General features: G+C 28.2%; 2 protein-coding genes across 2 annotated transcripts in view; both read right to left on the reverse strand.

Moving 5' to 3' along the window:
- LOC103310215 overlaps window positions 1-1,936 on the reverse strand; it is an 8,088-nt gene extending 6,152 nt beyond the window's left edge. Inside the window, exon 1 of the mRNA XM_008187734.2 lies at window positions 1,860-1,936. Coding sequence (XP_008185956.2) covers window positions 1,860-1,936 — 77 coding nt within the window. The remainder of the gene's footprint in view (window positions 1-1,859) is intronic.
- Window positions 157-13,093, reverse strand: LOC100573544 (neuroendocrine convertase 1-like). The gene is made up of 7 exons (XM_029487486.1): window positions 13,070-13,093; window positions 12,889-12,995; window positions 9,650-9,766; window positions 8,739-8,843; window positions 5,712-5,828; window positions 4,767-4,919; window positions 157-2,614 (listed from the first exon to the last, which is right to left on the reverse strand). Exons 2-7 carry the CDS (start codon window positions 12,991-12,993, stop codon window positions 2,447-2,449), a joined length of 765 nt encoding a protein of 254 aa, XP_029343346.1. The 5' UTR covers window positions 12,994-12,995; window positions 13,070-13,093; the 3' UTR covers window positions 157-2,446.
- Window positions 13,094-22,133: the final 9,040 nt, after the last annotated feature.

The following is a 22,133-nucleotide window of genomic DNA, read 5'->3' on the forward strand; positions in this document are numbered from 1 at the left end:
CGAACGATCAAATCATATAGCTCAATAAAATCCTACTGCAATAATAATACTTAAAAATGTCAGCATTTTATATTATTTTATAATCTTTATTTGGTTAGTATTAAAATAACCGTAAGAATAAATAATTCACAATATCCATACATAAAATGAATTATTAAGGAAAAGATATGATTCAAGCATAAAAAAAATAAAAACCATCAATTCAAAACACTGATGTTACGATTTTTAACTCGGAAATGTATTTTCAATGGTGTTTTAGTACAAATAAATCTTGATTACGCCAATACCCATTTTTTTATGTTTATATTTGTGGTGATAAATTATTCATTTTACAAACACGTTTATCGATATACCTACCTATTATGTTCAGCGTTTTTTAAATGTAATTTTCGAAATGGATCTTTGTGTCATCTACGATTTAAATGGTTAAACTATCGTTTAAATGTAAGAAAAAGTAGTACCTAAGCGTGTTTAACTTTTACTACCTATGCGCAATAAATAAATAAAAATGTATATTATTAATCGGCAATGTTGTCTCAAAATCATAGTCCAAAAATAAATTAACATGGATAATATTTTAGTTTAATTTGGTTTTTTTATATGTATAATGTATATACTATATATTATATTCAGACTTAAATTCCTGGTAATCATCCAAGACGAAAATCATGTAGGGCGCTTGTCAAACTAATATAAATTAATAGTAATTAAATAGTATAAGGTATAAGTATATGAAGTGTCACCAATGGGTGATTTTTTTGCCAAGCTATTCGTGTACAATAATTTCACTCAGCGCCTTCTCGTTTTTTAGCCAAAGTTGCAAATTATATTTGTTGAAAAATGTTTTTTTTTCATATAGATATAGATAAAAATAGTAAATACATATTTAAAAAATATTATTGTATTAACGCGATCAACACGTGTTTATACGTCAATTCCCGTATAGTCCAACTACAGTTCTATAATATGAATTTCAGATTAAATATTTGGTATATTTTATGTGTAGACAGTTGTTGACAATATAATATCTGTAGAGAGACTAAATTACTATTACAGCACTTGCAAACTATGTGGCGCGAATAACAAAAATGTATAATATACGTATATAATACTGTGTATTATACCAGGCTTATTAACTCTCGGAGACAAGAATACAGGACAATTTTTTTTCGCAACAATATTCTGTCTGATAATAATAGTTATTTAGGGTAATCTGGATTAATTTCGAATAACTCTAATTTAATTTGTTCCTAAATCAAAGTCAGATAAAAATGTTTACTAAAAAAATAAAAATCAAGGATCGAATAATTTTAAAACGATATTGGTATAAAATATTTGACAATTTATCGACGTTGGCCACATCAGTACGTCATTAGTAAAAAATAATAATGTACCGGAAATATGGTCAACTTTGTATTGTTGCCCTTCAAAATTCAAAACGATTTAATTAAAAATAATATTTTATACAATATGTATAATGGTAATTTATAATGGTGCATCATTATTTTAAGATATAGGTACGGGACACAATATATAATGATTGCGCACTGATGCTCATTGATCGTACGCACATTGCACACAGAATATTAAGCTTTAAACGTGGAAATTTATGATATTCTTTGACCCGTCACACCTTACTTGCGAGGTCTGTGGCTAGCAATGACGTTAACTATATTTGTATGTAAATGTGGGTGGTCGGTTGTAGTTATAATATACAATGTCCCTCAATAATAATATTAAAATAAACCGTTGAATGGCGTTCGGTTATTACAATGGGTATATGTACACAATTTTCTCGATGCTTTTGAAATATAACTAACAATAATGACCGGTGGTATATTTTAGTATAATATAGGTACGTCGGAGGCTGATTGTGCCACAGAGTTTGAGATTTTGTATTAAAATATCTAAAAGCACAACTTGATTCAAAGTCCATTGTGTTCGACTTCGAAAAAGTCACAACGAACGCTACGAATGAAACTATATTATTTTTCTGAAACATTTGTTTTTTTTTTTTTGAACACAATTGACTTCAAGATTAATATTCTAACGTTCCGAATTGTATTCAACCAAGACATATTCTAACAGCGTTATAGCTTATATTAGGTTTTTCACTAAAAATAATGTTCTTTCGTCTTTATTATTAAACCCCAACTGATTCAGTGTGTTATTTAATCACAGTTTTATTTATTTGCATATTATATTTTATGCGAAATGTTGTTCACTAAAACGATATAATAGTGTGTTATTGTGATATTATAATACTTGTATACCTACTTGCGATAATGCGACATGATCGATTAATGCCACGACATTTAATGCATACTTATTAAACGAAAATGTATGTCTATCGAGTAAAAACTTCAGATTGAAAAATGTATAAATAAACTTAATAAACCTTTAATAATTATTACTATAGTAAATAATAATATTTTATAACTGAACACTAACCTCCTACTTTTGCATTGTAAGCAACGCCTACACCACACTTTTTATTATTTGCAGCCATTGCAATTTCTCCAGCACATCTAGTACCATGAGAATTTGTAGGATCTTCGTACCTAGGCATAGGATCCTTTTTATTCCAGTTCAAATTGATACTGATTTCTTCATCCTGAAATAAACGTCAATAGTATAATTGACAATAAAATTAAATGATATTTTGATAAACAAGTTTAAAAAATAAATAAAATGTGATATTTTTGTTAAAAAATTACAAACACATTTGATGTAACTAAATAACATGCATTTTAATTGATACTTAAAATACAGTTAAATTTTCAAAAAACCAAAAAAATACAAATAATATTATAAACGGCTTACTAGTAATTTAATTATTATTCAAATATTCGAGAATTAATCTTTTAAGATATTGCGTATACGTAGTTCAGACGGTATTTTATCATGTAGGACTGTAGGTGATTAAAGTTTAATATATTAATATATAATATTAATGACTAGCTGTTTCTGACTTACAGAAGTCCTTTTAAAATGCATATATTTATATTATTTATAGTTCAAAGTATTCCCACGAATTACAATATTTAATGCACATGTATACACTAAGTATACTGAAAACTTTCCGAGCAAAATTTTAATATACATATTACATACGCTTTACCACGATTATAAAATCAGAAAATAAAATAATATAGGAAATTGTAATATTTTTTATAATAATAATATATCGTGCTGGTGGATACCTGAAAATATTTTTCCAGTATTTTTTAATATACTCTAAAAGTGTCGAGTTGTCGTGTGACGCGTAAATACGTATGAGAGGTTGTGGGTGTATGCTTTTCAATTGGAAGTCGGTCGAAATTATGTAAGTACCTACCTACATATTGTGTACAGTTCCGGCAGGTTACTTCACATTTTGTAAAAATATTGCTGTCACCGGAAACCAAAAACGATTACTAAGGAATTTTAGATGAAAATAGTATTTAGGCTGTAGTGGGAACTGTTTAATATAGTCGGTACCTAGGTAGGGTACTATATACACGGGCGAAAATTACATTTGTGCGCGTCATAAATACTGTTCGAACTGCTCAATAATGGTACAAAACGGCTTACACCTGCACGGTTTGTGAAGCATACCACGTGGTTTTGATTTTCAATGATTATTCAATTTTTTATCGCAATAATATTATAGGTGCCGAGATAATTGACTGATAACGTACGCTACGGAATTTGCATAAAATCGTTATGACTATATCAATTATAATTCCTTAATTTATACGTATAAAATATTCCGCCTGCATAAATCGTTCAAGTGTTTGTATTAACACATAAGCATATTATTTAGTTATTATCGTACGCAATACCTGTGTATTGTATTCGCAGGTATTAATAAAACCAATATTATATTGTACGCGGTACACTGTACTAATATGAAATGGGTATGTGGTATATGTCCATAAATTAGTGAAAGTAATATTTTTTTAACACGTCTTTATGTCAATAAAAAATGTATGACATTATTCGCATTATTGTCTCAGAAGTCGTATGCTGCAGGGGCGATATTAAATTTAAACATTCATATGACTAATAATGCTATTCTATCAAAATATTGCAGTGCAGTGTCTATGGAATATAAACCTGTATCCATTATTTGTCTAATGTGCTTTAATTTATTTATATTAATTCATCCAAAGAGGAATTTTGCTCTGGGTCTGAAAAAATTAAGATAAATTACATATGGGAGTATTAAAAGTTTTGTATTTTATCAAAAACTACGAATAAACAACAAATTTTATTTTTCAGGGTTAATTTATAAAAAACTATTTTTGATATTTTATTAATTAAATTACCTTGATGTACATAAAACATAATTAGTAAGAATTACAAAATATTAATAATTGTAGAGAAGTTTTTTTTATAAACGAATTATCGTTTACATTGGTGTCCACATTTGTACATGCTAATGTTATATTTTTACGATTAAAAGTAAATTAAACGACCGCGACATTCAATTACAAGCAATGTGAATATTATTATGATGTACATTGTATAATATTTTAGAAATTATTTTATTAAATATAAATATCATAATATAGTAAGTATTATGTTTAATATTCATATGAGTACTTAATAAATTAAAAATATTTTGTATCAATTTAATGTTAATTTGTAAACATTCAAATATCTTGTTATAGAAACAAGTGATCATATCATTCATATCAGTACAATCGCTAAATAAATAAGAACGATTAATAGGTACTAAATAATATTTAATATTAATAAATGATAACATTAAACATACTAACATAATTATCCTTAAGATCATCGTGAGTATATTCTATTCCATCATCGATTATCGCTACCCGAATACCTTTACCTGTGCATTTTAACTCTTCGTATACTGGTACTAAGTTCATATCTAGTGGCATTCCGTTGGTATAATTATTCCGGTAACCTTGCTGAAATATAATATGTAATATTATTCTAGTATAATTGATAATATTTATAAAAATGTTGGGAAGTTTTAACGAAAATATGTTTTACAAAAAGAACTTTCACGAGTAATGGGTGGATATGCACTATATAATATTTAATATTATTATTGTTATGACGTAGGTATCATGATAAAAGACCCAAAGCTGTTTCTCAGGCATGAACTGAAAAATATTATTTCGATAAAGAAGATTTATATATTCGTGAATGTGAACATTTCATAATTTTGTCAATAAGTAGGTAGGTGATATATCGAAAAAATAAATAGATAGATAACAAATTTCTTACTTTTTTATTTGAAAAATTAAAATAAATCGTTTCTATATGGGTAAATATTATCATAGTTTTATCATATAAGTACCTACTTAAAATTGTTAATATAAACAAATTTTTGTTTCATTACAAATGTTTTTTATTACCTTTAGTTAGTACGTATATTAAATTGAATGAAATTAAAATGTATTTAAATCTGTTCACATACAGTATAGGTCATATAGGTGTAAGTATTTTATATATCTGTAATGGCCTTACTGTGTTTAGTCGATTGCATTAGAATTTAATCTGAACTCCCCCGTATTTAATTTTTATCAGCTAATGGGTGTTTAAAAAATAATGATGGTTTCTTTCATATTATTCTATGATCCCTGATCACACAGAAGAAAAAAAGACCATTAAAATAAAATCCAGGGAATAATGAACGATTTATGAATTTATGATTTAATGAATTTCAATGAGCGAAATAAAACGATTATACCTACCTCGTACCACTGCAGTTTCCAAAGTTCGTCGTTAAAATAACTCTCATATCTGCTGCGGACGTCCGTCGGCACTCTTTTATACAACTTTTTCGAAAATCCCTGTTTGGCCCAATTCACCTAAAAGTTTTATCCATTTTACTAATCGACATATATTATACGCAGAACTATGTGAACCAAATTTTAGCAATCCATTATCATTATGACATGAAGAGAAGTTGAAATACAGGATTATAGGTAGCCAAAGTTCATGATATATTTATACCTAGTTTATTCGTTAAGATTAATTGTAGGAACGATCTAAATGTATAAAAACTATATAACTATTATAATAGCCTAAATACATTAACTAAAAATAGCTTAAGTTAAAAATGAGTATGTGTGGGTCTGCAGTAATCTAAACAATGGAGATTTTTAATCTGAAAAATACTTAGAAAAAAAAATTTTGATTTATTTTCTAGGGGTGTCCAATTGATTATGTGAGGTGTCGTCGATGTCGGTCTAAAAAAAAATCAAAAATTATAGCTTTATAGAGTCCATAAACTCTAGTATATAATAATGTATTAAACTGTGAAGTATTATTATATTTGCTGACAATAAAACGGTGGATAGCTATTATTAAGTTAAAAAAATAGCAGTGCTTTAATACACGGATCATTATCGATAATACCAATGAATATTATTACTCATTACTTAATACTTAATAGGTATATATGGGTAGGTACTTTAGATATAATTATTTATTATATTAATGCAAGTAGGTATATGACACTCTTTAAAAATTAAAATTAAAGTATAATTTAATAAAATTATTAAAAAATGTTTGTGTTTAAACATTAGTTTTGACTTTCAAGTAGAAAATATATGGATTTGTTGAAATCATATTTTTTTATTATACGACACCGAGTAACCGAGTACATACCAATAAAATATACATATCGTAATTAATTATCAAAATTATTCGTTGAAAATGAGAGATGATCAAAAAATTGGTTTGATCTACACGGCGTACAATGTACATTCCAATATTTGCAAAATTTTCATCTTACATTTTTTTTGAGCAAGTGTCATTCTTTTATCATGTGTAATTCACCATGTCATCAGTATATTAAAGAATTTTCACTAAATGTAAATAGAACATTACTGTATGATAATAATTAATATGTAGGACGTAGGTACTACATATAAATATATAAATATAATAAGTTGCGCATTATCCGTTTTTCAATCCCTGACGTTTTAAATTTCATTATTTATTTAGTAAAATGATGAGAAAATAATATCGTGATAAAGGCAGAAACATATTGACTAGGTAGGTAGTACGTTGACAATCGTGTCACTTTAAAATTATTAAAAGTAATAACATATAAACATCCGTTTAAGAATAGTACTATAATGTTTGCATTTATTTTTAGTCCTTTGACGTTTTTTAATCAAATCTACGAACGATGAATAAAAGTGATATATACGAACACTGAATTATTTTGATACAATACAATTCAATAATACAAATATTATCATTTATCATATTTTTTATTTATTTTTTATAGTTTTATAAATAATAGGTATATGCGTTTTCATTGTATAACATGAACTATAAATTGATGCATATTGTATACATGTTAGGCATATGATGTTACCCGTTAAAATAAAATATTTAGAAAATATTTTAATAGTTATAATTATTAAAAAAAATTATTATTATAAGTACAAAGTAATAAAATTAAAATGTTGCACTATTTACAAATTTCTGAACTGTCACTTTATAAGAATAATATCCTTTTTATATTCTCAAGTAGAATGTATTTATCCAACTACCCACGTTAAATTTTTTAAATTCAAACTGAATGTTTTGTATACAAATATTGTGTGAGGATGACAATTACTGTTTAATATGCGAAAAACAAAAGAATTCAATGGGAGAGCGTGATATGGGTGTGAAATCTAGAATAACGTAATAATAGTTCCAAGGCTTAAAGAATTTTCTTTCACGAAGTATACTTGGAACAAAAAAAAATATTTTCTCATGAATAACAATAATATTATATTATATTATATTATACAGTATATAGTATATAATAATATACAAGAATAAATTCAAATTTTAAAATAAATAATCAAAAAATATATAATTTATTTTTACTTTAAATGTCACACTATATTTGTTATTCGTATGGTATTCAACATTTTTAAGTTTTTTAAATTATATAATTGTACTTAAATACTGAAGTATATACCTATCACTATATTATTGGTTTTGATAAATGCAAAATTAGTAACTAAAGTTAATTGACATTCCTTCAAATAAATTTACTTTCTTAATATAATTATATAAATACCTCATATAAATCTACAACGATAAATGGGGGACGGAGTGGCTGAACGGACTAAGCCGTCGGTTTCAACGCGCACCAACGCGGGTTTGAACCCGGCCACTGGCGGCATTTTTCTTCGGGCAGTCACGGTGTTCAGAGAGAGATGCCGCCATCCCCCCACTCGGGCATGTCAGAAACCGGGTGCCCAACTTGAAATTCTGCCAAACCTAAAAACGTGTTTCAGCTAACCGTTCCAACCGTCAACCCCCCTCCCCACCACTACAAAAACAACTAAAACAGCTTTTGGCCATTGATAGTTTCCAAGCTTAAAGTTAAATGAAAAAAAAAATAAAAAAAACGATAAATCTGATAGGTATACAAAAAATTGTACAAAATCCTATTTCAATTACTAATTTATAATACACTGATAACAAAGCCTTAAAATAACAGAATTAAAAAAAATGTAAGAATAAAAATGTTATACCTAATTTTTAACACAAACAATTTTGTGTTCAATATATTGATTAAGTAATTTAAAACCCGCTTCGCTCCGGGGACACGGGGTAATAAAAAAAACTCAAAACAGGGATAGCCTTGCGTAATTTTTATAGTAATTAAGATAATTATTGAGCTATTTTTTAACGTTTTTTTTTTAGTTAAAAAACAACTAAATACATACGACAATATTATAATTATTTGTGTATATAATACATACCATATTATTCTGTTTTAAAATGTTAGTTGTGTTATCGAATGGCACGTGATGGATTTCAGGATGGTCTTCTCTTTTCACTTTGTAAACATTTGGTATACCATCTACCTAATACAGATTAATTTTATTCAACAATTTTAAGCATTTAAATTAAGTTAAAAAATAGAGAATATTTTTAATATTTGTATACTAAACAAAAAATTAAATTTTTATGTGCTCCATGAGCACAAATAGTTCAATGTGGAAATCATTGAAACAATGTCCAATTTTAAAATAACTATTTGTACGCATTAATAATTATTGTTCAAATCTCCAAACAGTTTTCAAACGTTACAAAACGTAACCAACAAAAAATTCTCATTACTTACTACCTTGTCGAGTACCTATACCTACCACACTTTTAATTGTAACTGTATTTCTTTTATATCTGTAATGACTTGTGTTAACCAACAGTAAATACAGAAAACATTAAACGTTAATATGCATAAATAATATTTATCATTGATTATAATTTGATTAGCTTAGCTTTATGAATGTGTAATAATTTATAAAACCATAATAATAATAACGTAGGTAGGTACTATACACTGCAAAATATATTTCACACATTATAATATTAATTATTAAATGTACCATACATTGTATTTTAAATATAATTATATACAATTTGAATTTTATGTTCATTATTCACATTAGTTTTTTAATTTAATAAAATTAATTACCTTCAATACTTAACGTTCCTCTTGTACGCTTAACAAATAATAGGCCTAACAAATACGAATAACTTAACAAATAACTGTGCGTGCGTTACACGAGTATTACAATTTCAATTTTAGTGTATGTGTAGCGCAATGTACTCTGATGTGTACATAGTTAATTATATTTAATCATAATTAAATTTTTTTTAATCTCACTGGTTGTGCAAACGAAAATCCCTGTTTTATTATGGTTTCGTGTATATCATTCAGATCATCAGTGGAATGGAAATACCATACATTTGAATAGTGATTCACGTCGTTTTTGCCATGATTCTACGGGGAGAAAAAAAAAAGCAATTAATTACTGTGATCATTTTATTTTAAAATTAATTAAATACCAGATATTTACTATTAATTATATTTAGAAATAATATAATGATACGATATTTCGTGGGCATACTATACATTAATAGTACCAACACAAATAGTTACAAATTAGACTTTCTTAAATTAATTTTCATAACCTGAAATTTGGTATTTAAACAGAGTTTATACTTTATGTAATTAAAAATAATAATTAATTATTTCCAATTCGCTTTTAGAGAAAGGTTAGACATACAAATTTACATTTAAGTACTAATAGAATTTGTATTTGGTTGTTACTTTATTAAAAAACTTAATGTCACATTATAATATTATCTTGCACTCCAATACGGGTAACTACCATTAACAAACAGTATTAAAATTGTATTTTGTATTCTTGGGTTTTAAAATGCGTTAAAATAAACGTATGCATAAAAAACTTTGTGAATACAAAAAAAATGTGTACTTAGGAAAACATTTTTTGTATAAAAAAAATAAATAAATAATGACCGATATAGGGGTTTGTACATTGTATCTCTTGACTCTTATTAGTATTTTGCAATTCTGTATCATATTATAATGAATAGTTAATTTTTAAATAATTTTGTATTTTCAAGATTTAACACGCTGTAATGGAATACTGCCAATCACTGAATATGCCTATAACTAAAGTTTATAAAATCAAATTTATTTATTTAATTATTATTTTGCACATACATGACCCTATATGTATTTCGATATAAACACACCATAGGTACCAATACTTTTTTTGATTTTGTTCAAAAAATATGAAAAAATGTATCGACAAAAAAAAATTTAAAAAGAGCTTAAAAAATATATGGCTAGGATAGGGAATTCATGCGAAAACATGACAATTTATAATGGATGAGATGAAATTCTGTCGTGTATTTTGCAAATTGTGTAATTGTGTATGCAGTTTTTTGGATACAGAATGTGTACCTACGCTGTTGTGAAACGACAAGTATTAAATACTATTGTTGTTCGATGAAATTATAATTGATATCGACGACAATATAATTCCTTTATCTGCATTTGATGTTTTCAATTATTTCTATCGAATCGAATTTGCTCTTTCGTATTTATTTATAACATAAGATTACGCACTTAATTTAAAACATACACCGATGTGCACATTTTGATAATATGTGTATTGTGAAATGTGCATGCCATAATGTATCATTGGAACATATTTATTTATTTATAATATATTTGTGTATGATAATATATTATGGTGCATTGGTGCCTTCGGTAAAGTTATAATGAGCTAACCCAGAAATTTACAACGTCTAAATTGACATTAATTATAACAAACACACACAATACAATTTAATTCATAATTCTAAGCCACCACCTTTACTTAATTATGTATGTACCTATAACATATATTTTTTACGTGTGTCTACTCAAAATTGGAAAAAAATAGAAAAAGCTACTTACTTTTTTTTATCAATTTACTATTATAGTAAAATAATGACGTTATGTATTACTGACTAGGTATACAAATATTTTCAAAAGATTATTATTATTGTTAATAAAGTATTTTTAATCTAGAAAACTCTAAAATAATTATTGACATTGTATTTTTTTTTCCACATGCAACATAACGAAATAACGCATTGCGCTTATTGTAAACTGTTGCTTTTAGGTAAATGTTGTTATGTTATAATGATGTTAACTGACCTATAAGTTATTAACTAAACTGTCTCGTTTATTTTATCGTTGATTTAAAAATATTTATATTTTTAATGTTCATATTTTGAACATTAAAATAACGATAGATTCAATTATAATTTTATGTTTTTGTTTTCGCACGTTCAACACATTTAAAAATATAATATAAACACAATATTTTTTTAATGTTATAAAAAGCAATGTTAAACACATTATTAAGCTTAAAGCAAAAATTGTTTGAAACTACTGTGACAACGCATATAATGTTTTAACTATAGTGCGAATAGTATAGTAGATTGTAGGTACCTACGATTAAGCATGTATACGATATAGGTAGGTACATTTAGTCGAGTATATGAATAGAAATAACAACAATGACCAAACCGTCAAAAGTATCCTATTTAAATGATTGATGTGACTAGTATTCATTATGATATCAAAACACTAGACTTTCATACAGTAAACAATTATATTATTGTATAGCCGTATAGATAGTCTATTAGTATGAAATAGGTACCTCATCTACAGTGGTTAACTGAAACTGTAACAACAATAATTATGTACTAATGTTTGACGATATTTAGCCTCGTCGTATCCGGATATGAATACCTACAATTTATTTCATTTGTTACCTACATTTATTTATAAATCTGTAATTGTGACCAATGTAATAACGTTGGTCATGGGTGCACCGCCAAATACCAATCACAACGCGTTTGTCCAATCGTTAACTTTTTTTTTTTAAGCTCTTGTTTTTATTATCCGATTTGTGTATAGTACGTTTACCATTACAAGAAGGTCATATTATTGTATATAATAGTTTTTGGATATTACATAAAGCAAGTAATTATTGTTTATTTTACAATAATAGCTAGGTACCTATTTATTTTATATTATTTAATAATTTTTATGGGGGACGAGGTGGCCGAGCGGTCTAAGGCGTCGGTTGCGGCGCTGCCGTCGCTGGCTCGATTCCTGGCCACTGGGCGGCATTTTTCTTCGGGCAAGTCACGGTGTCCGGAGAACAAGTGCCGCCATCCTCCACCCGGGCATGGCAGATACCTTCGTGTGCCCAATCAAAAATTCTGCCAAAACCCAACACACACGTGTTCCCCTACCCAATCTAAAAACCTACAGTTCCATCCCCACACCCAATGGCCTATGTTGCTGCGGGTTATCCAATAAAAAAAAAAAAAAATGAATGGTTATTTTCCGTGAATATAATATAATATAATCGGCAAACGTTGTGCGAGAACAAATCGGTTGGTAAGATGTTTTTTGGGGTCGTGTTTTGACATTCCCAAATCCCAATATGTTCACTATAAACGAAATAATACTATGAACAACCCATGCTCGAATTCGGGGGGAGGGGATTACCAAATTATACAACGCATACTTACATGGTGCACTAATAACTCATGAGGATCGATCAAATAATCACAAACGACGAAATATAAATATTCGCATACACATAGTAATCCAATAATCTCTTTATTAATGCTCATTTCTGAAAAAAAAATAATTAGATAATTTAGATTTATTACTAAACATAAGTTCTTAAGTGCTTCGTTTATTACATACTCAACAATAGTCGTTTAACCTTTTGAATAACTTTGATCACTCTCAACAATAATAATACAGTACGATAAAAATAATTAACTTCCTAATGCGTTATATTATGTCCACTGGGAAAAACCAAACTGTACATTTTTATTTAAATTCTCAAAAATATTCATTGTTAAATCCAAAAGTAATAACCCTAACCAACATAATTTAGGAAAAACATTTTATATTATTGTTGAAAAATGTTTTAATCATCACAGTACAAAGCTTCACGATTATTTTAAATGAAATAATCTTCAAATACAAATAAATCATTAATCAGTAGCAAACATTTTTTGGCACACATTTCAATCTAATTCTGAGTTATGTGAATATATAATAATGTGGTTAATATATATTTTAATAAATTATTAATTAAAATAATTATTTTTTTCTCATAAAAACCCCAATCTCCCCGATGGGATCAAAACATTTTTAAAAAGTTTTATAAAATATATCATCGCGAACATTGATAATAGTTGTGCAGGTTCAAATAACTTAACTGCAATAAATTAGTCATTTGGAAATTTGGGATAGACACATGTAATAAAACTAAATATGGTTTTATGTTTTGAATACCTATTATATTTCATTGATTAGTATTTTTCAATAAGATTAACTACTAAATATTATTTATTTATTTTTATACACCTATATGATTGTGGTATAAACTGAGAGGTTAGTAGCCAATTAGACTATAATATTATTTACACACATATTTGTTTAAGATTATATTAAATTGGTTGACGGAGATCACTGATCAGTTCCATTGTTTTATACACATTTTGATGAGAGTATTAAGTGCTTTCGATGAAGGTTCTAGGATTTCTCATTAAGTTTCTAGAAGTTGATATATTTCATGGTTTGATTCGATTTATTGTCGGCATTCGACATTTATGTATTTCACTGAGACGAATGCACTGAAATCTGACCACGAGATGTCCATATGTGACGCAAGTGTGGTTTATTTAACATCGTATTTCCTTGATATAATGACTGTGTTTGATCACCGTGTGGTGGAGTATTTGATATTTTTATCTCTCTAAATTGATTTATTTTTAAATTAAGCCATTGATTTGGCCATCCAATAATGTGATTGGATTGATTGTTATTTTGTAAATCGTAGTCTGATATAAAGGGTCATAATTCCAAATCGGGGTTAACTGCAGTAGCTTCTTTGGCATTTTGGTCAGCTTTTTAATTTCCTATTATAGTGACATGTAACAGGAAACCACACAAGAAATGAACAAACATTCTATTTATGCGATCGTTTAGTTCGTTGATTATTTGAATGATTGGCTGTGGTGGATTTAAATTATGGTGTAAGCTTATATAGTGTGATCAGGGAATTGGGCATTATTAAATATTTGTTTTTTATCTTCATTAAGCTGAATGCTTTGGACAGATTTTAAATTTGAGTATTTCTTATGCTTCTACTTTAAAAATACTATAGATACTATATATTATGTTTGAAGTTTAATATTATTATCGTTTAATATTACAGCTAGTCCTGATTATTGCACGATTTTTGATGAGTCAGTTTAATTTTATAAAATGTAGGTACCTTCATAGTAGTTCATAATCCCCTTATGAGTTATGGGTGAAGTATTTAATGGAAAAGGCTTTTATAAATGTTTTTATCTGTAGTATTTATGTTGCAACTGGTTTGGTTAATGTTGATTGGGTCTTTTTGAAATTAACAATGAGGTAGGTATTTGTATTGGATATTGCCATATTGGATCATGTACAATAATATTATGCTGAAGTATTTTAACTTAGCAGAATATTTCGCCTTTAGCCCACATGTTGGTCTTCATTGAGTTCATTATTTACATTTTAAATTACTAATAATACTAATGATGCATAATTAATATCGAATACCCATACGGTTTATGCACTGGAAACACGCGTGATGTGTCAGCGTTGCGTTTCGTGACGACTGCACATCACAAATATTTAAATTTTTTTCCAAACGTCACTCTTTTACGTTTAACTATGAGTTTCCACATGAGCCATGTTCCGATGGAGTATAAGATATATTATTTTCCCACAAGTAGAAGAACCTGCGTTATTCATATAGGTAATTCAATCCTTAAAAACACCGCCCGCTCTCAAATGTTTATTTTTATTGCTCCGTTGTTAAAAATGCATGAAATTGTATAATAAATAATAAAAACGCGAGTAAAATAATGGTTATAGTCTATACCGCTACATTTAAATAAAACTATTTTGATACTTAATATACATAATGTAGCTACCTTGTACCTACTGCCCACCTATACATAGGAAACAATTTTTAAGCTGAATAGAGGTACCTACTAAATTGTTTCTCTGCTCGGAGAACTATTGCTCGTAATATTATGTACATTGTAAATATTTCCTAGTCTAGTAATAATATGGAACATAATCACTATGGTAACATAACGGTTTTCGTACATTTTAGAACTTTCATATGACACACATACCTACGTAAGACGTACCGACCTACAAATACACTAATATTATAGTGAGTTGTTCATACTGTGTAGGTACCTACATATAAAGATTTATTGGTTTTAATATAGGCTGGTGAAAAATGTTTTGTATTATTGACGTGAAATCCAAAGTAAGTTTATAATTATAATATGCCCTAAGTATCTACCAATTGAAAAATTAATTGTACGCAATTTCACATAAACGCAAAAACTTTAAAAACTATTTCCGGTGTGTAACGTAATTATATCATAATTGATAAACTTTTAAAAGTAAAATGATGATTTTCTGTTGCAAAATATTTTAATAACTATGGTAGAACAAAACGAAAAAGAGTGCTAACGAGAAAAAAAACTAACACAATATAATTTTGCAGAGTCTAATTGGCCCTATAATTTTTTTCCGGTTACTATATTTTGTTGTGTTGGGAACAAATATTTTTTAAAGGATTCTAAAAAGAAATTTATCTCAACGTATATAGTCTTATATAGTCTTATTGTTAATAGCAGAATACATGTAGACATTCTGCATCAGCCACTATGTTTACATCACAAAATCATTGAAACGTGCACAGACATTTATTTGCAGAGCTTTTATACGTCGTTAGTTAAATCTATAACTTTATTAGTATATATATATATTTATATTTAAAATGGCGCTACCACTCTAACGCAATTGAAACAAAATTTTTTACGTTCTAAAATCAGCAATATCGATTTTTAAATACATAGGGAAAATCTCAAATATTTACTGAGTCGAAATCTCCCTGTTTTCATAGTGCACACAATGTACAATCTTCAAGTATGCCGGTCTATTTGCTTTTTTTTCTCATACAAATGATTTACGTAGGTCTTCCGCATTTTTTGATGGTGTTTTATCAGTATCACAATTTATTACAATCGAATCGACCATTAAGTTCAGTATTTTTCATAGACATTTAAAGTGTTTATCACTTTCTAACCTGACTTCCGTGGAGTGTATTTACATTGATAAGTTCAAATAGTTTTATAAACATTATAGACGGACATTTTATATATAACTGACACGGTATCGCACGCACTGTAGAACTATTAGTAATCATTTTTACTAGTTTGTTTATTACTTTAACGCGTTTTAGATTCTGAGTGGATCGATGACTGTTATTCAGGAATTTGTTTACAATAATATATATTTTCGTGTAATTTTTAAAGACATAAAAAAATAAAAATGCAGGAATCTTCAACTATAAATGAGGTGTTTAGTAGCAAATTAGATCTAGTTGGTACTAGTCAAAAATCCACAAAATATATTTTATCTCATTTTGAGTTATTTCAAAACATTTTCAATTTTCAATTTGAACAGCTTGAACATGTATTACAAGATTTATCATATAAGTCGGCCTTACAGCATAAAAAAAACACTGAAATATGTTGGTACAATTATTTTTAAGGACACTCAAAGTTGACATTTGGAGGGAATGAAACATTTCACGTAAATACGTTTACGTATATTATTACTTTCTTTAAACAATGCAATAGCCACCCACAGCGAAAAAGGCAGTAATTCAATTTTTATCACTTTTCAGGAGAGCCTAATAATGTTACCAACATGAATACTAATTCTGTTTTTAATTTTTTTTTTTTTTAAATGTCCATGTTTTGCGTGTATTACACACCTATACATTTTTAATAGTACCAACTCAATTTCTTCTACTATTTAAGATGATGCCTTTTTCAACGAAAAAACCATTTTTAGTGTTTATAACAATTAATTATTTGGAATCTCTTTGGTGAAATTAAGATATTGCCTTTTTCGTTGGAGTATGGAGAAAAATTGTCTTTATCAGAATATGCGATAATCAGAAAAATGATAAAAAGTGAGTTACTGCCCTTTTCGCTGGGGGTGGCGATATAATAAATCGAAATATTTAGCTACTAATTTTAAATTATTTATAGTATGAATCTATTTACAGAGTTTACGTGCCGCAGTATTAACTTAAAACTTAATGAAAATACAATAAGTTGTATAAAATACTTTAATAATAAGTGATAATATAATATTATATGCGATGTCTTGGAGGTAAAAAGCATTTCAACATAACGTAATACTAATAGAAAGATTAGAAAAAAATATTTGTAACGTATTATATATGTTTTTAGGCTAGATACAAATTTTATTTTCCATCGGATTTTTCGTAAGGTTTTTGTTGTCATGGTTTCTTATTAACCAAAACATATTTATGAATCATAATTCATAGATTTTCCTCGTAGAAGAAAAATATTGATTAGCGTACTATGGTTTTACTAGCACAGACTCAGCTCGGTATCGTTTATCATCGTATGTAATGATTTATCATCGATTTCAAACTGAATACATTTTAGATTCTGAGTGAAGCGAACAAGCTAGTGGTTTAACAATGGTGTTTATTTTTTTTATCCTGTTAACGAAATTTCTACCAGAAGGAGTGCTTTAATTTCAACATAATAATATAGTATCTTATCTTTTAGCAAAATGCATCAAGATGGTACTTTAGAGAAATCATTTTTCGATTTTTTTCAATAATTTTTTAACAGCACGGGAAACCATAGAAAACAATAGAAACGAATAAAATGTAAAAATTACCTAATTCCCACTAGGTATATTATATAAAATGAATGGCTACTTATTAATACATGTTTATGGTTCATACATGATACATTTTCTTTCGTCAGCTCAGAATCATTTTTTATCGAATGCAATCATTGCATTCAAATCGCATACTGTAATAATACACTGTCATGTCAGAGGACCGAAGGGACAAACTTCCATCACAGCTGACCTACTCTACCGCGCTGCACTAACCTGCTTTTTGGAGTTGTACATACTCAATGCGACAACGTCTGACGAAGTATACTCGAAACCTATACCATACAGTCGGGTGACTTCCCGGTTTTAGGTTTCTATAAACACAAGTTTAGAACCCCTTATATCCTATAGTTGTATCCGCCCATCCGTTAGTTACCAGTGCATAGTAGATTATTTGTAATAGGATATTTAATTATACAATTGTTAATATTAAGATGGTTATAGGTACTCATACTGTAAAAGTATTTAATAAATACTATCAACAAAACTACCAAGATGCGAAGGTTACCAAATTCTTTTAAATAATAATAATATTGTATTTGGAATTATAGTTTACTAGCTGAATATGTGCACTTCGTTTCCCGTTTAATGTACCAACTCTATATGACTCAAACTTTGTTCAATTCGTTATTTAATATTCGGTGTATGGTGTTTAAAATTAATCTTAACTTTTCCGTTGCCCGGAATAAAAATTCTGATTCGCAGCAGTATATTATTAGGTAGGCAATCTACCTGCGGTAGATCGCGGACCCCTAGTTTGTACGTAAGTGTATGATTTAACTCTAAAGTACCAAAATTATATCAAGTTTGTCGTATTCTACCTATGGTTGATTAATATAATCAATTAATACAAAATCCTAACCTAACCTTTTGCGTCTGTGTTTTTTTTTTGTTATCCAGATTTCCTACTTTTCCGGTGAATTTTCCTAAAATTTTGTTTCATAATAACCTTCTCCGTTATATACTCTTTCGTTTAAAAATAATCAAGAAGATCTGATAAGTAGTTCCAGATTTGACCCTGTACAAAGATTTTCATTTCACATTTATATAGTTAGAATATATATATAATTTGTTGACAAAAAATAATAATACAAATCAACAAAGGTGCCCCTAACCAATAGCAAGCAATATATAATACAATATTATTATTTTAATCCGCACCTTAACTTGTTGTTTTTGGCCATGTCGCCAGGTGTACACTTAAGAGGCCATAACTCTGGAACCACTTATTGCACAGCGTAAAAACTTCACAGAAACCATCTACATATCAATCTTAATATGCCCTGAAATTTTTACCGAAATCGGTTCGGTGGATCTTGAGTTATAAAATGTATTCAAAATGTACACTTATTTTTATATATATATAGATTGCTTTATATTAAAACGGGTTCGGAAACCCAGAATTTAGCCGAGTGAGCTTTCCTAACTTGTTTTCATTTGTTTTCAATGTACCTAGTTTTTTTTTGTATCATAAATTTTGTTTTAGTTCCGTCTCGCCGATGATAATATATAATGGTTTTTCGCGCAATAATCGAAATCGACATCATGGACAATCGGAATTATCGGTTTAACGGTGCGTGGTGAATATACACAGCTGAGCACAGAGCACTCTTTCAAGCCCATTTAATAGGCAAATGCTGTCGTTTTCACAATATTATATCCATCGGTCGAATCGGTGCAACATATAATATATTATTATTATTACGATTATAATATTATTATTGTCGTCGATATATTATTCAATGGCGATCTCGTATACCCCGCGGAAAATATTGCCAAGAGGGTAAAAAAAAACCCACCGTCGCGTCGTGGCAAGCCGTTTGCGTCGACCGGTTGTAGCGATAATAATAACTTACAATAATATAATATGTTTTTGAGTGGTGATCGGTAGGTACATACGAGTACGGACGAGTATTGTTGTATAGAATTGCTGACATTGTTAAAGCGACAGCGGACCCCATTCACTGCGTTATCGCAGCTATGGCTCGAGTCGAATACACATAGTGTACGTATCATACGTTGGATTGGACGCCAAAACACAGAATAATGAGCTGCTTCTGCTACTGCTGAAGGTATTATTGTTGTGTTAACCGATACACACGCACGGTAAAATAAAAATATTTAAAAAAAAACTCCCCGTCGTTTAATCTAAAACCCCCCGCTACAGTACCTATATATTGTGCTCCCCCGTGCTTGTAAAAATTGAATAACTCGCTGTATATATATAAAGTGCGTATATAAAGTATAAACACTGGAAAGTTTGCTATTTTTGAAAGCGGGCACCCAAACAAACCGTACCGAACAATGTTTGTCGAGTAAATACACCACCGAGCAAATAAAATAAAAATATATAGAACCTTCATTGTAGGAAGTAAAAATAAAAAAAATTGGATACCTACCTATGACGGTTGATGTCGAGTGAGGTTCGTCGTCGTGATGGGGCCAAACGGCAAACGAAAATAATGGTCGGGACATTAGATGTGGACAATTCGGGTATAATGTGTTTGTTTAAGCTCTTTAGAAAAGGCAAACCCTCCACATTCACTATAGACTTTTTAACCAATATTTTTTTTCTTCAAATTATAGCAATAACGGCATAACGCACATGCTATAGCGTACCAAATACTTTTTGGTTGTTATTATTTTCGTTTTTCCATCGAAATCACGTAAGGTAAAACCAAGAAACTTTGATCGATATTATTTCCCATTGAAAAATTATTAACAACGTTAAATTGTCTATACAGAGTGAATGAAAAAGTCGTATCGCAAATACAACGAATTTTCTTTGGTGTTTCGTATCGTCAACATCAATATAATAAAGATCAGTGGCGGATCCAGGGGGGGGGATTCCAGGGTGCCATATTTTCCCTTTATTTTACACTGTGTTTAGCCAATTTTATAACAACATTTTGTATTTTTTGTACTTATAATAACCTATTTTTGTACCCCCCCCCCCCACAAAAAACACATCAAATTACTATGAGGGCCATATTCGGCCCACGGGCCAACACCTGGTCTGGACTATAAGGTAAGAGAATTTAAAAAAAAAATGTTTTGGTTTTTATTTGAAGTAGGAAAAAACTACAGGTTTTTAAGTTTTACTTATTATGTCTTTGAATATATTGACTAGATTCAACATATTATAATAACGTACATTTTTCCAAGTATATATTTAATTAAAAATAAAATAATTTTGTTTACTCTTCTATGGTAGTTATTATTTTCAAAACATATTATATATTTGTATAAATATTATTACTATGTTGTTAAACAACTCTGTGAGAACACTAGTTTACTTTACCGTTTTTTTATATTTTATTTTGTAATCAATACATTTTCATTTACATTATATAAAAATCGTTTCAGTATTATTAAATCGAACCGACGCCAAACAAAAAAACATTTTTGGAACTCTTTTTATATTTGATTTTTAATTAAATTACTCATTGTTATTTTATTAGTGATGGAAGAAAAAAATATCAGGCGTAGACTCATTTTTTTTTACATTTTAAGGATATATTGAAATAGTTTTTCAGTATTAATCAACTGAACTAGTAATTTTTCGTTCACAAAACATTATTATATTAATGACATAAATGTACGTGATGATCTAGAAATATATATATAATTAAATATATTATGTATCCACGTAGGCCATTTAAAAAACATAATTAGTTAACGCATTAACGACCTACCTATTCTGAAACCTAACTAATTTAATGTTATATTATATTGTAATGATAATAAAAATATATATATATTAACTGAAAAACCATAGGATGTTTTTTTTTTTCATTTTAGAACTTTTAGCAATAACTATTGCAGTTCAACAATTAATTAATAATATAGGATGCAAAGGTTACAATTTAAGATAAGATACAATAGTCTAACCAATGGACTGTACAATACATGATAACATGATACATGATACATGATAACAAAAGGCAATTAAATTAAAATATTAGAT

This window comes from Acyrthosiphon pisum, chromosome A1, assembly GCF_005508785.2.
Source record: "Acyrthosiphon pisum isolate AL4f chromosome A1, pea_aphid_22Mar2018_4r6ur, whole genome shotgun sequence".
In the NCBI taxonomy this organism is placed as follows: domain Eukaryota; kingdom Metazoa; phylum Arthropoda; class Insecta; order Hemiptera; family Aphididae; genus Acyrthosiphon; species Acyrthosiphon pisum.